This window comes from Alosa sapidissima, chromosome 16, assembly GCF_018492685.1.
Source record: "Alosa sapidissima isolate fAloSap1 chromosome 16, fAloSap1.pri, whole genome shotgun sequence".
In the NCBI taxonomy this organism is placed as follows: domain Eukaryota; kingdom Metazoa; phylum Chordata; class Actinopteri; order Clupeiformes; family Clupeidae; genus Alosa; species Alosa sapidissima.
The window spans coordinates 2,915,925-2,931,784 of NC_055972.1; the positions used below are offsets into that span (position 1 = coordinate 2,915,925).

Genomic DNA, 15,860 nt, shown 5'->3' on the forward strand with positions numbered 1-15,860 from the left:
TGCTATGATGAGAGACGTGCAGCTTGTATATCAATGTAAAATACCACCGTTTATTTGTAAAATACCACGCTTTGTTTGTTTGTAAAATACCACGCTTTGTTTGTTTGTAAAATACCACCGTTTATTTGTAAAATACCACGCTTTGTTTGTTTGTAAAATACCACGCTTTGTTTGTAAAATACCACGCTTTGTTTGTTTGTAAAATACCACACTTTGTTTGTATGAACATTCTGTAAATGCTGCTGGTATGGGAATAATGCTGCTGGTATGGTATTGAATGAAGAGGTTGTGTATGATCCATATTCCCATGGATGGATATGGGTATGGCCGTTCTTTTAGGTAACATCCCAAAGTCACAAAAACACAGTTATAAACAGCCTGCTAATGACCCCACTGTGTTGCATGTAAACATTGTTTTTATGAGATAGATGTTATTTTGACTAAAGCTTTAGAGCATGGTGTAGATATGTAGTTGGAGAGTTGTTTGGTTAAAGTGTGTGTGTGTGTGTGTGTCTGTGTGTGTACGTTTACATACAGCAGGTATAGACATTGCTGTTAGTATGCATGTCTGTATTAATGTACATAGCATCTGTCCTGGTGTCCATATGGTATGTGCCTATGTATATGAGCAAGTCTTTCTCAGAGGGAGATAAAGTGTGTGTGTGTGTGTGTGTGTGTGTGTGTGTGAGTGTGGGTTGGGGTGGTCCCGTCCAGTCTAAATCATTTAGTGTCCAATAATCAGTCATCTCAATGAAAGCAGCTTTTAGGTCTCACTGAAGATGAATTGTGTGCATTCTGCTGGCTCCTCGTTTGTCAAACGTTACGTAACGTTGTAGAAGCACGCTGACGAGGTCTCAGGTCAGGCAACGTTACGTAACGTTGTAGAAGCGCGCTGACGAGGTCAAAGGTCAGGCAGTCCCCCCACAGGCCAACACCATCCTGTATGGTCCGTCTAAGGAGGCAAAGTTCTGTGGTTGCCAAGGAAACCATGCACAGATAACCCTGCTGGGGCATGATGGGGAAACGTGCCGTGCGAACTAACACACTCTCCAGGACGGGATGTTCTGTTACAGGCGGGCTCGGGGGGGGGGGGGGGGTTCCCTGCCCGAAGACCAACAGCTTTTCCATCAGTGTCTCACACTAATGAGAAAGACAGGGGCGTATGGATGTGTGTGTGTGTGTGTGTATATACCACCCTTTCATCTCACTCTAGTGTAAAACGAGTGGGGATGCTCCTACCACCCTCCATGTAGGACTAACATGCTGCTTAACTCCCTGGTCATTACAGTGGTCCTCTGTTTAACTCCCTGGTCATTACAGTCACTACTGGCGCCAGCTTTTCTCAGTCCGTGCCTTCCCTGGGGTTCCAGCCCAAGGCCAGCAGGTTGCAGTGGTCAACAGTGGTCATTTCCCGCCTCTTCTGGTTGTGCTGGTGGCCAGGCATCAGACGGCCCGTTAACGGGCACTCGTAACCGGAGAGCGATTCTGAGTACAACAAGACTGTGATGCGGCTTACATGACCCACGAGGTGACATAAAAACGTCCCTTGATATCTAGTGTGTACTTTATATACTGTACTGCCTATCCAAGTGTTCTGAATACTAAGGAGTATACTTCATATCCCTGGAAAAGAGATGTGTACTTAAATCATGTCATATAATAGCAGTGTACCTCTAAGTACTTTATAAAGGGGAATGCAGTATGCATGGGCCACTCTTGGCCTGATCTAAGGCTGTGAGAGAGTGTGTGTGTGTGTCTGTGATTGATAAGTAACTGTGATTGGTTTTGGTGTCAGATATGTTTAATATTGTATGTATACTGTACAATAATGTAATGGATGGAATATTTCAATATGCATATTGCATCTCTGTTCAAGATTATTATTATTTTTCAAAAAATAAAGTTCATATTTCTAAGTGGCTGTGTTTGTACATTTGTATTGTGATGCTCGTGATTGGTCCATTACTCCACCGCTAAGTGTTCTATTACTCCACCACTAAGTGTTCTAACTGTCAGATAGAATGGATCTCTGAAGAATCTTGGAATAACTTCCTGAACATTCCTGTCATGTTTCAATATTCATATTTCACAGCAGAACAAACTGTAAGATTATTGAATTTGCTGAGTGCATGTTGATTTTTTATTAATTATTTCCAAATAACTATTATTGGTGAGATGATGAATGGAGATGACAACTCTATTTCAGTTCCCCACTGAGGCATGCAGGAAGAAGGAGGATTCATGGCCTTTAGGTTATTCAAACAGTATGAGTCAACACAAAACTTCTTTAAACACACACACACACAAATTCATGTTAGACCCATGTGCTTGTGAGAGGCCAACATGCACGTGGCACAAAGAAAACACTCAGACCCTGCTTACCAACGGGAGGGTTAGAGGCTGGGCCTACTGGGATTATAATCCCAATTCCAAGGGACCCATACTGGACTCGTCAAATGCCGAACAGGTACACAATGTAATTAATCTTTCAAGTAAATCGCTGTCGGAGACATGCCTGAGTACTTTAAATAAAGGCCTGTCGTTTGTACCAACGACACAGTGCCGTGACTTTGATACCATTGTTGATCTGCATAAATTCTTCCGAACCCTCAGACTAAAAGAATTGTTTAGTTCTAACGCCACCAATGTCTCTGGCTCCGATGTTGCAGTCGTACAAGACACTGGGATTCAGGATAGAGGCCTAGCGGAAACGGTGGATAACTCAAGAGCTGTGAAAACAGTGCGGACTTCTTTCAAAGGTAAAAGCACTTTTATTAGAGCGGAACCCCACACAGGACTTTAAACAAAAAGGTTTCCCTGAGGCAGGGGAATCTCAAAATCAGAACATGCCTTTATGACTGTAAAATTTCCAGTCACACCAGTCCTGTATATCTTACCTAAAATTCATAAGAAGTACACAGACTTTCCTCCAGGCCGACCTATCGTTGCTGCCATAGGATCTTTGACAGAGAAAATCTCTGCCTTTGTGGACTACTTTTTACAGCCTCTAGTGATGTCCCTGCCTTCCTATGTTAAAGATTCAATGGACTTTCTGAAACTTCTAAAAACAATAGAACTAATTGATGAACCATGTTTTCTGGTCACCATGGACATCGAATCTCTATACACAAATGTACCCTTTGAGGGTGGTTTAAGAGCATCAAAATTCTTTCTCAATTCACGGACAGACTGCATTCCTAGTACTAAGTGCATTGTGGAGCTCCTTGAGATTGTGCTGACGTCTAATTTTTTCCTTTCTGGTTCTGACTATTATCTTCAGGTATCTGGCACAAGCATGGGTGCGAAAATGGCCCCCAGTTTCGCCTCACTATACTGTGGATTTTTTGAGCATCAAATCATCTTTAATGAACTACAAAACCCATTCTTCCATAACATCTCTCACTGGAAAAGGTACATAGACGATATCTTTTTTGTCTGGCATGGGTCTGAAGTTGAGTTAAACAAATTCCATCAGTTCATTAATTCCAATTCCCAACATCTCAGGTTCACTATGGAACATGACACAGAACGTATGAACTTTCTGGATATTTTGATTTACAGAGATGATAATACACTGGGGTCTAATCTATATAGAAAAAGCACTGACAGAAACTCAATCTTACATGGACAATCTTTCCATCCCACAGCTCTGAAGCAAGCCCTTCCCATATCCCAGTTTAGCCGCATACGGCGTATCTGCAGTAAGGACGAAGACTATCAAGGTCAAGCCAAAGACCTGGAGAAGCGCTTTGAACAGAGACAATATAAACCGGAATGGATCAAAAATGCACAGAGTCGTTATTAACATGTCTCTCAGACAGATTGCCTTCAACGGATCAGGACCCAGAAAAAGGAACCCAACGTGAATTGCATTATCCAGCACTCACCCCTGGGAAGACCCATCCAATCCATCATCAACAGTCATTGGCACATAGTGGAGTCTGATCCAGGACTCAAGGTTTTCACTGCAGCCCCCCGGGTGGTTTTTAAGAGACCTCCCAACCTACGCAACTCATTGGTGAGAGCACACCTCCCACCTTTAACAACACCCAACTTCCTACAGGCGGCGCCCCCTGGGAATTACAGGTGCGGGCGGTGTACCCAATGTAACTTCACACAGAAGATGAGCACTTTCAGCCACCCGCGCACAGGGAAGTCCTTTAACATCAAAGGTACTATTACCTGTAACACGTCGAATGTCATATACATGCTAAAATGCCCGTGTGGCTTGGCATATATCGGCAAAACCACACGGCCATTAAAGACCAGAATATCCGAGCATCGTTCCAATATCAGAAACCATGACCCCAAAAGCCCGGTGGCTGTTCATTTTACTCAATGCTCTGACAATCTGTCTTCACTGCGCTACTGTGGAATAGAAGTGGTCAAAACACCCACTAGGGGGGGTGATATTAACTCTTTACTTCTAAAAAAAGAAGCGTTTTGGATTTACACACTGGACACTCTAGCCCCTAGAGGAATGAATGAAGAGTTTGACTTGCGTCCCTTTCTATGAACTGACCTTGGCCTTTTTGGACTGTTGTGTTGATCTGTAGCATGGTGTAATATCTTTCTGATCCTGAATTCCAGTCTGTTAGCTTTGTCCTGATCGGTTCCTTCTTTGATGTTGTTCATGTTGTATATATCGCACATATTGATGTGGCTGCCTTTAACATTTATGGAATTTTTGTATTATTCACTACTCCTCAATGTGATCTAGTGGTACTATCTGGTATATGAGTGCATTGAAATACTGTTGTGCTTTGTGTTATTTATTGCACGTTGGCACTTTATTGTATTGTATTGTACTTATTGCATTTTTGCACACTGCATTTTGCACACTAGCACTTGAAGCACTTTGCACTCGGCACTTTAATCACTTGCATCATGTGATGTCAGGTGTTCAATTAGTATAAGTATGGGCTGCTAGGTACCTGTCTTATGTCTGAGGAAGGGCAGTGTGTCCCAAAACGTCACATGTGGTGAATAAAAAGAAAAAAATAATGGAGCTCTAGTGTGCAGACTTCTTTGTAATTTTTAATTCCTACTGGGATTATAATCTTACCAAAGGGAGGGTTAGAGTCTGGGCCTACTGGGATTATAATTTTACCAAAGGGAGGGTTAGAGTCTGGGCCTACTGGGATTATAATCTTACCGTAGGGAGGGTTAGAGGCTGGGCCTACTGAGATTATAATCTTACTATAGGGAGGGTTAGAGTCTGGGCCTACTGGGATTATAATCTTACTATAGGGAGGGTTAGAGGTTTACCATAGGGAGGGTTAGAGGCTGGGCCTACTGGGATTATAATCTTACTATAGGGAGGGTTAGAGGTTTACCATAGGGAGGGTTAGAGGCTGGGCCTACTGGGATTATAATCTTACTATAGGGAGGGTTAGAGGTTTACCATAGGGAGGGTTAGAGGCTGGGCCTACTGGGATTATAATCTTACTATAGGGAGGGTTAGAGGTTTACCATAGGGAAGGGTTAGAGGCTGGTTTTACTGGGATTATAATTTTACCATAAGGAAGGGTTAGAGTCTGGGCCTACTGGGATTATAATCTCACTATAGGGAGGGTTAGAGGCTGGGCCTACTGGGATTATAATCTTACTATAGGGAGGGTTAGATGTTTACCATAGGGAGGGTTAGAGGCTGGGCCTACTGGGATTATAATCTTACCAGAGGGAGGGTTAGAGTCTGGGCCTACTGGGATTATAATCTTACTATAGGGAGGGTTAGAGGCTGGGCCTACTGGGATTATAATCTTACTATAGGGAGGGTTAGAGGTTTACCATAGGGAGGGTTAGAGGCTGGGCCTACTGGGATTATAATTTTACCATAAGGAAGGGTTAGAGGCTGGGCCTACTGGGATTATAATCTCACTATAGGGAGGGTTAGAGGCTGGGCCTACTGGGATTATAATCTTTCGATTGGGAAGAGGGTCTGGGGTTCGTTCGTTAGTTTGGGGGCTGGAGGTAGAGTGGCTCTAGGGTTGGTGATATTTCGAGTTTAGGTATGGGGGGTCCTGCTGTTGTGTCGGTGATATTTCAGGGTGTGTGTATGTTAGTGTGTGTTTGTGTGTGTGGGGGGGGGTACTGTGTCTGTGATAGCTCAGGGTGTGTGTGTGTGTGTATGTGTATGTGTATGTGTGTGTGTGTTTGTGGGGGGGTTTATGATAGTTCAGGGCATGCGTCATCTCTGCGCCATCTCTCTGTGTGTCGCTGCTCCATCAGGTACTCCTGCAGGCGACCAACGAGACCCCTCCACGCAGAAAAGACATGCACGGCCAACACCGCCGGAGAAACGTAGCTCTGTGTGTCCAGGTGGAAGATGCGCTGGACAAAGGACAATACCTCACCCTGGGGGGGGGGCAGAGAGAGAGAGAGGAATAATGAACAGAAAGACAGAGAGCAAAGAGACGAGAAAAAAAAGAAAGCACTACAGAGATATACGCACAGATACACAGATATACGGACAGATAGATACACTTCTGTTTACCTATCCTCTATATGCAGACAATAACAATAATACAAGGGAACCACATTGCACAGAATGGCCTAGTAGACAGGGCAGCATCTGCCTGCTGCGTGAGATCAGCATCCACACAGGAAGTGGAAATCTTTGGTGTTACGCACCCTGAGCAGGAAGTAGAAATCTTTGGCGTCACTCTGGGGTCCGATTGCGGCCCACATTATTTCCGGGTCGATGTAGTCTCGCACCTCACACAGGTGGTGGTACAGGCCCTGCGGGCCCTACAGAAGGGACAGGGGGCACACACCTTCATCATCACCATCATCATCACCATCACCATCATCACCACCATCATCACCATCATCATCACATGATCAGAAACAGATTTATCACATATCAACAGTGTTGGGGAGTAACGGAATACATGTACCGGCGTTACGTATTCAGAATACAAATTATGAGTAACTGTATTCCGATACAGTTACAAGTTAAATAGTTGGTATTTAGAATACAGTTACATTGTTGAAATCAATGGATTACATGACGATACTTCTCTGTTTCATAAGTTTATTCACTCTCTAAATAAATTAAAGGCAACTCCATTTCCCAGAAGCTCCTGAAAGCAATCTATGATGACATTGTTTCCATGTTTAAATCCAAGCCCCGTCGTCTTGCACTAGCCTCAAAACGCAGCCAGCACGCATTATGGACGCATCATCGGAGACCCTGAAATGACCGTTTGCACAGCAAATTAGGAGTAAAGTAAGTGGAGGTAACTCCTGTTCCTCATTGATCGTGGTTCCTGATGTCTGTTCAAAGGATATTTTTACAAGTATTAATAGCTCAGGCTACTTCGGCCAATCGGTTACACAGTTTGCTAATCAATAAACAAAGCCTAGTTCACGTGTTGATTTAGACCTACAATAGACCTCTCCAGAATAAGTCCCGCCTCCGTAACCTCCGTATCCATCCAACTTCCGGGCGTCAATTGTCTATGGGAAATAACATGGCGTTTCGAAATATCATACCGGTAAAACATCTGTAGGTAGCGAAGTAGAAAAAAATGGTGGGCCGATTGGCCTACACACTTCTGCCATCTAGTTTCCACTGGATTTTTTGATTGTCGGTGCCGTTAAAGTAGAAATATATCAGTAAGAAGCACTAAGCTAACGCACGCTTCAGACGCCGCGACTCCCCCAGTCAAGGTTGCATAGCAACGGCAATGTTTCATAGTTTGTCTTCACTGAATGGAGTTCGTGACACCAGAGCCTGTCTACGGAGGTGGCACTAACTCTGCGTGAAATCATCATGTTTGATAGGTTGTTAATACATTCTGAAAACGTTACTGTTCTGATCAAGGTCATGCAAAATAAAGCTATCGACTCAATGTGATTCAGCCTCTGATTCCTAGGGTGTGTTCGAAACGGGAGACAGCTGCCTACTGCCTCCCTACCTTCATAGAGAGCTGTCTCACTAGACATGACTTTGGATCAAATGCATCTTTTAAAAACGAGCGTAGCACTCTAGAATCTTTGGTTAACACTACGGTATGACGTTAGCAAAGGCCTGACGTTAAACTAAATTAGCTTACGTAAGCTAGCAGGCTAACGGTAAAAAATAGGTTTTACGGCCGGCAGATATATCAGACCAGACGCTATTAATGGTTACAACAATGGCATAATCAGATAGTAAATTGTTTATTTCTCATCTCTAATCTACAAATCTAAGCAAAATAAGGTCACACAAATGACATTTTAAACAGATTCAGCAACCATTACCGATGTCATCCGCCATGTTTGTTTACCTTTCACAGCTGTTTCAGACGTTGCCCCAAGGGATTATGGGTAGGAGGGAGCATGAAGTGTGCATCGATGCTGCCTCCAAAAATGACCGTTATTTGGGAATTCTAAGATATCTTAAAAGGCAGCAGAATTTGTTTTTTCGGTTTCGAACCGCACTTGCTGCCTTGCTCCCCAGTTAGATATCTTAAAAGGCAGCAACTTTACCCGTTTTGAACACACCCTTAAGTCTGCTTATCATTATCTGTTATTTGTGAAAAAAAAGTCTCATCTCGTCATGTCTTTAGTGTCTTCGTCGGCAATTTCTTTATTTTTCAAATATCTCAATAACAGCCAACAAACTCGCACAGTCAAACCAAAGTTAAGTCATGTTGAAAAGAGGCTGAACCTTGCAAACGATTTACATTTATAGACCACTGAAACCACGCATGAATCACACATGAAAATGACCATCACGTTAGGTTGTGACTGGTTGGTTGTGAGCGAGATCTAACGCCCTCCTCCGCCCGCGTACATCAGAACTAGCTCCCGGTTAGCATTAATAATCGTTTACTACTTAAACGGCACCGACAATCAAAAAATCCAGTGGAAACTAGATGGCAGAAGTGTGTAGGGCAATCGGCCCACCAGCTTTTTCTACTTTGTCACCTACAGAGTTTGACAGGTACGATCTTTCAAAACGCCATGTTATTTACCATAGACATTTGACGACCGGAAGTTGGATGGATACAAAAGTTACGGAGGCGGGACTTATTCTGGAGAGGTCTATAAAACCAATCACTAAAATAGGCACTGCATTCTAAGTTTTTTATTCTAACTTAAAATAGCTTTATGGATTATTATTTTTCTAATTAGATCTACATTTACGTTTTAAAATGAATTATATGGTGCAGTCTCTGAAGATTATTCTTGCGAGTAGCATATTTTAACGTGCGGTTTTTGATTGTCATTACGCGATCACGTTCATTTTGAGAGCACTGATATACAGTAGCCTATAGTGTTTACATTTACAGGTCATTTGTGTTCCACCTGTCATATGCGCCCCTCACTGGGTTGATGCCACCGAAAAATCTCACAGGCACACCTTAATTATAATTTCTGGCTATGCCCTTAAAGTAGGCTATTTATTTTGTTTGTTTTAATTAGCCTAGTGCATGCTGTAGTTTTAGTGGTCACCTTTCTATTTTAAAGTTGTATCAGGTAGCTTAGTTGGCTTTACATTCTCCTATGTGGGCCTAACATTTCAGCCATTTGAAACAGAAGAACACACCAGAATAGGCCTTTTTAGTAGGCCTAAGCAGGATTTGATGGCTCATTCCTACACTTATAAAATGCAATTCAATGCGGAAGTAATCTAAGTATTCAGAATACGTTACTCAGATTGAGTAACGTAACGGAATACGTTACAAATTACATTTTTGGGCATGTATTATGTATTCTATAACAGAATACGTTTTGAAAGTAACCCTCCCAACACTGCATATCAACTACTGATCAGAAACAGATTTATCATATATCATGACTACTGATCAGGAACAGATGTATCATATATCATGACTACTGATCAGAAACATATCTATCATATATCAACTACTGATCAGAAACAGATCAATCATATATCAAGACTACTGATCAGAAACAGCACAGCCAAATACAGAAGAGCCTCCATGAGTCCAATGGAAAGCTAAAGGAGTACACAAGAAACGCCATGATAGCATGATCTGAGCATTAGCATGCTAATGGGGACACACTGTGGTTATGATGGTGATCTGAGCATTAGCATGCTAATGGGGACACACTGTGGTTATGATGGTGATCTGAGCATTAGCATGCTAATGGGGACACACTGTGGTTATGATGGTGATCTGAGCATTAGCATGCTAATGGCGACACACTGTGGTTATGATGCTTTTGTCACATTATGTGTCAGCATTTAAAAACACCTGTAGCTTTGCTGCCACCTCATGGTAAGACATGGTACTGCAACTCTGTCTCTTGGCTCACCGTGAGCTGCTCTCTGTCTCTCCTTATGCGTGCCCAGGCGTGGAACATCACGGTCTGTGGGTAGTGGACAGAGCTTCAACAAACACCAAAGGAATGCATGGGCCACATCTGAGTCAGACAGCTACTCTTCTAATTATCCACACTGATCTTTAATATTGAGCGCAGAACTATAACCACTAACTAGTAGTAATAATAAAACATAAAATCATTTGTTACAGTAATAAAATACGCTGATATAACATCTCTACAGTAATAAACCTGGTGACAGTAGTGATAATGAGTGTGTGTGTGTGCGCGTGTGTGTGTGTGTGTGAGAGAGAGAGTGTGTGTGTGAGAGTGTGTGAGTGTGTTTGTTGACAGTAGTGAAAATGAGACTTTTTCTTCATGCTGCTGAAGACCCAGGGGTGTGTGTGTGTGTGTGTGTGTGTGTGTGTGTGTGTGTGTGTGTGTGTGTGTGTGTGTGTGTGTGTAAGAGTGTGTATGTGTGTGTGTGGACGGTAGTAATAATGAGACGTACAGTTTTCTTCATGCTGGTGGAGAGCCAGGGTGTGCGGATGGTGGTGCTCAGGGTGGGGGGCACCTGATCAGTGCATTCCAGCAGCCTGAGCACAATAGCCTCATAAAACAGGTCGTAAAAGCACGGAGTCTGCATCTAGGACATATCACACACACACACACACACACACACACACACACACACACACACACGTAAAGGGATATTTCAGAGAGATGTTTGTCTAGAGTGGGGTCACACAAACAGGTTGTCATGACGACGGCTCACCCCTGCTTTCTGGCACTCCTTGGTGATGGAGTCCCAGTTGGACGGGTTCTCAGCAAACGCCATCAGGCAGTCCCACACAAGGGTGAAGCCCTCCATCTTCTGAAGGGGTCACACGCACACACACACACACACACACATGCACGCACACACACACTCACATATGAATAGGCATTGAAGCGTACACATAAAGCAACACAGGTAACATATTTCACATGACTGACGGACACCTGATGACACCTACCTTCCCTGCCAATGACAGCAATCCAGTCAGGATAGTAAGTCCTGCCTCCTTCAGGAAGTTCCTGGATTCTGTGTCGTGGGCGATGATCTGGCGTGCATGAGGAGAGGAGAATGCCGTAACTGTGTCTGCCTGCTCCTCATGAGGAGAGAATACCGTAACTGTGTCTGCCTGCTCAACATGTTCTGGAAACACCATGAGTTAAAGACCCGCAGTGGGGTGAGGGTGTTATGGGGGTGAGGGTGATATGGGGGTGAGGGTGTTATGGGGGTGAGGGTGATATGGGGGTGAGGGTGTTATGGGGGTGAGGGTGATATGGGGGTGAGGGTGTTATGGGGGTGAGGGTGTTATGGGGGTGATAGTGACCGGTGCAGGATTAGTGTGTCATAGAGGTGAGTGTGATATGGGGGTGAGTGTGTTATGGGCATGAGTGTGTTATGGGGATGAGTGTGTCATGGGGATGAGTGTGTCATGGGGGTGATAGTGACCTGGAAGGCCTGCCGCACAGCTCTCAGTTTGGTGTTGATGTGGACGTCTCCCCTGCTCTCTGGCAAGTACACACTGCAGGATGAGACACACAACTACAGTGTGAGTCACCATCTAAACACACACACTATCACACACACACACACCCAGACACACCCACACACACACACAGGGGTGTGTTGGGGTGTGTTGAGGTGTGATGTGGTGTGTTGGGGAGATATGGGGTGTGTGGGGGTGTGTTGTGGTGTGTTTAGATCTGGGGTGTGTTGGTGTGTGTTGAGGTGTGTTGAGGTGTGTTGAGGTGTGTTGTGTTGGGGTGTGTTGAGGTGTGTTGGGGTGTGTTGGGGTGTGAGTAATAACACTCACTTCCTGACTGGAGTGGAGGTTCTAAGCTCAGTATCTGACTGCTGCCTCTCTTCCCCCCAGCGGATGTCCTCTAGATTCTGAGGAATACATTTCCCAGAATCCACCATCAGACATTTCCCAGAATCCACCACAAGAACAGAACAAAACACAACATACATGAAGGCATACACATGGGGATACTAATCTTTAGCATAATTATTATCACTATATAACAACTACAGCAATGTCAAGTGTAATGTGTAAACTCTTGGTACTGTTTATGTGCGTTGATACTACATTTGTGAATAAGGTATTTGTGAGTGGTGTGTGGGTCAGGTTGCCATGCCGACCTCATAACAGGAGTAAAACATCCTGTTAGCAGTAGAGTCGTCAAGGCTCTGGGATGGGGACTCAGCATCTTCATCTGTCAGCATTTAACACATTCACACAAAATCTTCAGTTGTCAGTGTCTCATTTCATTTTAGTAAAACACATTCAAATCAACACACCATTGACTGGGATCCAGCTCAACTATTTTAACAGCAGGCAGTATGGAACTAGCCAGGACTAGTTGTGTTGAGTTTAGTACCGTTTAAATCTGCTCCTTTAAGCGCGTCACAGACGATCTGCACTCCTCTCCAAATCACACTCCGTAACGCCTGCAGGACTGGACTCCCCCTGGACGCCTCCAGCACACAGCAAGACAGACAAGGTCATTAATGGAAATGTTTACATTTGAACTGACCTGTCTGATAAACAAGTTCATTAATGGAAATGTTTACATTTGAACTGACCTGTCTGATAAACAAGGTCATTAATGGAAATGTTTACATTTGAACTGACCTGTCTGATAAACAAGGTCATTAATGGAAATGTTTACATTTAAACTGACCGGTCTGTGTAGCTACTACATACTGTGACTACAGATGGAGACTGAAAACGCATTTAAATATAATACAATACAATTCATACAATTTCCTTTTCAGAGTGTGCACGTGCCATAGTTATTATTCAGGAATATAAAATGACACACTGAATTCAAAGGTAGGGTGGATTACCCTGATGTGGGGCATTTGTTGCTTTTTGGACTTGTGCAGTAGGCTATATGAGGCTGCAATGTGAAGGCAACACATTAAATCCACATCCAATTTTGATGACTGGACCCTACAGCTTTGGCGTTGCTAGTTCCACTGGACCCTACAGCTTTGGCGTTGCCATAGTTTCACAGGACCCTACAGCTTTGGCGTTGCCATAGTTTCACTGACATTCATTAGTCTAGGGAAGAGCCACAACCAATGGAGCTTAGGGGTCCCACATTAGGACAATTTAGCATTCTGAAGTGCATCACTGCCAGACTAATGACCAGTGTAGAGCAGACCCATAGAGTACTGCAATAGTGCCTGGACACTCACGGCTCTGAGTGTGCTCCTCTGGGCAGGCTGGTTGCAGTGCCTGCGCTCCTGTAGACGGTTACTAGAGGGCATTGTTGAGTCAGTGAGTCACCACCGTCATGCAGTCAGCCTGGTAGCCACCCGAGCCTGTTCTGATCAACACACACATTCAAACTAGCAAGCTGGAGGATACATTATTGAATAGAGGCAATGTCTCTGTCATGTCCCCTCTGCTTCACAGCGCCACAGAGCAGCGCTCACCTCAGCGGTCTTACCCTCTGTTAGCTCCAAACACAACACAGCCCCACAGCCTCCACATCTGGATACTCAGGGAATTCAAATGGAAGGCTTTGTTGTTTTTCTAATGATTGTTATGTCATCACCATGGCAGTGAATATCGTTTGAACACAAAATGGACAATAGCCTACACACAACAGCAGCTGTGACTCATGAGGAAAATATAAAGTAAAAAAGAAATGAGGTTAAGTATTTAAAATATAATATTCACACATTTGTTATTAAAAAAAATAATATTAAAAATAAAACCAATGTGTATGTATAGATATATGAATATATTTTCTGTTCTACATAATTTCTTTTTTTTTATATTTAGTATTATTAGTAGTATTATTTCTAATTTGTCATATGTATAGGAGCATCCCTGTGGGTGAGGGGCAGGTGGTTGGAGGTATGCGGGAAAAAACTTTGAAAAGGACTTGTAAGCTACACGAACAAAAAATAAAAAAATATATGTTTGCATGTTTGAATGTTCTTTGAAATAAAAAGATTTAAAAAAAACAAAACAATATACAATATTTAGTAATATATTATTGTGTGATTTATTTTCTCTTCAAATAATATTACAAAATCTCTATTTACAATAATATTTGTTTTAACTTAGCAGGAAAAAACAAAACAAAAAAAACCCAGCATGAAGCATGAACTTAAACAGCATGGCCTGATAACATATTTGTTTTATAATTATAAGCAACCTCAGGCGTACATACACTCACTCGCATCACTGGTGCCATGTGCAGTTTATTCTATAGCATGTGCATTCCCCTAACCCCCCCCCCCCCCCCCCCCCTCCCCCCTCCCCCCTACACCCTACACACACACTGTCCTGCTAGCTCCACATAGCCACCATCCTGGGTCCTTTGGCTATTCCAGATAGATTAATGACTGGGGATGACCGATCGTTTGCAGTTAGGGCCCCTAAGCTCTAGAAGAGCCTCCCTTACAACAATAAATCTGCTCCGTCAGTGTGAGCCTTTAAATCTGCCACTAAGACAAACATTTACAAAACAGAATTCCTTAATAAGTGAAGGATTCATTCTATGTATTAATATTCGTATATGTCATTTTACTATAATATTTAAGTTTTTTTTTTTATTATTATCATTTAATTTATTGTATTTATTAACTCCCTCTTCTTAGTCCATAGTTGTAACTTTTCTTAAAACTGTTTTTTTAATCATCCCTTAAATTAATTTAACTGAATGTTTTTTCCTCTTTGTAAAGCACTTTGTGCTCTGTTGGGAAACAGCTATATAAATAAAATGTATTATTATTTTTTTACTTTTTTATTTTTAAATGAAACAAACATGAATGTATAGGCTAGTGTGAAGTTGAAAGGGCAATTGTAAACCAGTGGAGTGACAGGATAAAACAATAGCAGTATGAGAAGCAAGAAATGCTTGCTGGTGACACACAGGTAGTCAAGCAGCCAAGCAGCAACCCTTTACAGTGCCTGAGAGCTGCAACCCTTTACAGTGCCTGAGAGAGGGAAGCAGTGTTCAACCCTTTACAGTGCCTGAGAGACAGAGGGAAGCAGTGTTCATTTGTGCCACTATGAGCTTTGGTTGGAACCGCACTGTGGAGATGTCACCTAGAGATGTCCATCTCAGTCTTCATCTTCATCCAGCTGGATGTGGTGGGCTCCTGAGGATGAGTGCTGATCTCTCAGACAGACTGGAGCTTCTGATAACACAACTGCCCTATTCCTTTATAAAGCGTCAGCTTCACCAAACGTGGCACTCACAGAATCCTGCACCCATCATCTGTACTCCGCTGGCAGCAGGGGGCCATGGAGATGGACATCAGGACAGACTCCGCTGGCAGCAGGGGGCCATGGAGATGGACATCAGGACAGACTCCGCTGGCAGGCAGGGGGTCATGGGGGTCATGGAGATGGACAACGACCTCACTTCCTATCTGGTGTGAGGGGAGCATTCTGGAGCATAATGGCTGCAGGTGGAGGTTAATGAGGTTACCCCGTCACTGTGCTATACAAATGCAGTGTGTGTATGCATACTGTACCTGTCAACATTTAGCTTTCCAAAAACCG

At 43.3% G+C, this 15,860-nt stretch overlaps 2 protein-coding genes and 1 long non-coding RNA gene across 12 annotated transcripts in view; 2 read left to right on the forward strand and 1 right to left on the reverse strand.

The window, feature by feature from the left end:
• LOC121685779 overlaps window positions 1-1,916 on the forward strand; it is a 2,454-nt gene extending 538 nt beyond the window's left edge. Inside the window, exons 1-2 of the long non-coding RNA XR_006023441.1 lie at window positions 1-851; window positions 901-1,916. The exon at window positions 1-851 is cut by the window's left edge and continues 538 nt beyond it. This is a non-coding gene — a long non-coding RNA (uncharacterized LOC121685779). The remainder of the gene's footprint in view (window positions 852-900) is intronic.
• A 540-nt stretch (window positions 1,917-2,456) lies between these two features.
• LOC121685553 lies at window positions 2,457-4,626 on the forward strand. The gene is made up of 2 exons (XM_042066147.1): window positions 2,457-2,467; window positions 3,841-4,626. The coding sequence occupies exons 1-2, from the start codon at window positions 2,457-2,459 to the stop codon at window positions 4,514-4,516; spliced, it is 687 nt and encodes a 228-aa protein (XP_041922081.1). The 3' UTR covers window positions 4,517-4,626.
• A 401-nt stretch (window positions 4,627-5,027) lies between these two features.
• LOC121685760 (mitoguardin 2-like) lies at window positions 5,028-13,845 on the reverse strand. 10 transcript variants are annotated; one of them, XM_042066511.1, is made up of 13 exons: window positions 13,775-13,845; window positions 13,535-13,665; window positions 12,712-12,808; window positions 12,473-12,546; window positions 12,144-12,220; window positions 11,780-11,852; window positions 11,295-11,462; window positions 11,054-11,152; window positions 10,790-10,924; window positions 10,273-10,326; window positions 6,634-6,750; window positions 6,159-6,357; window positions 5,028-5,788 (listed from the first exon to the last, which is right to left on the reverse strand). In XM_042066511.1, the coding sequence occupies exons 2-12, from the start codon at window positions 13,604-13,606 to the stop codon at window positions 6,169-6,171; spliced, it is 1,155 nt and encodes a 384-aa protein (XP_041922445.1). In that variant the 5' UTR covers window positions 13,607-13,665; window positions 13,775-13,845; the 3' UTR covers window positions 5,028-5,788; window positions 6,159-6,168. The 10 variants fall into 10 exon arrangements, with proteins under 10 accessions (XP_041922445.1, XP_041922444.1, XP_041922442.1 ...); XM_042066510.1 differs by having other exon boundaries at window positions 5,028-6,357; window positions 13,535-13,660; window positions 13,789-13,845; XM_042066508.1 differs by having other exon boundaries at window positions 5,028-6,357; window positions 13,789-13,845.
• Between the last annotated feature and the right edge of the window lie 2,015 nt (window positions 13,846-15,860).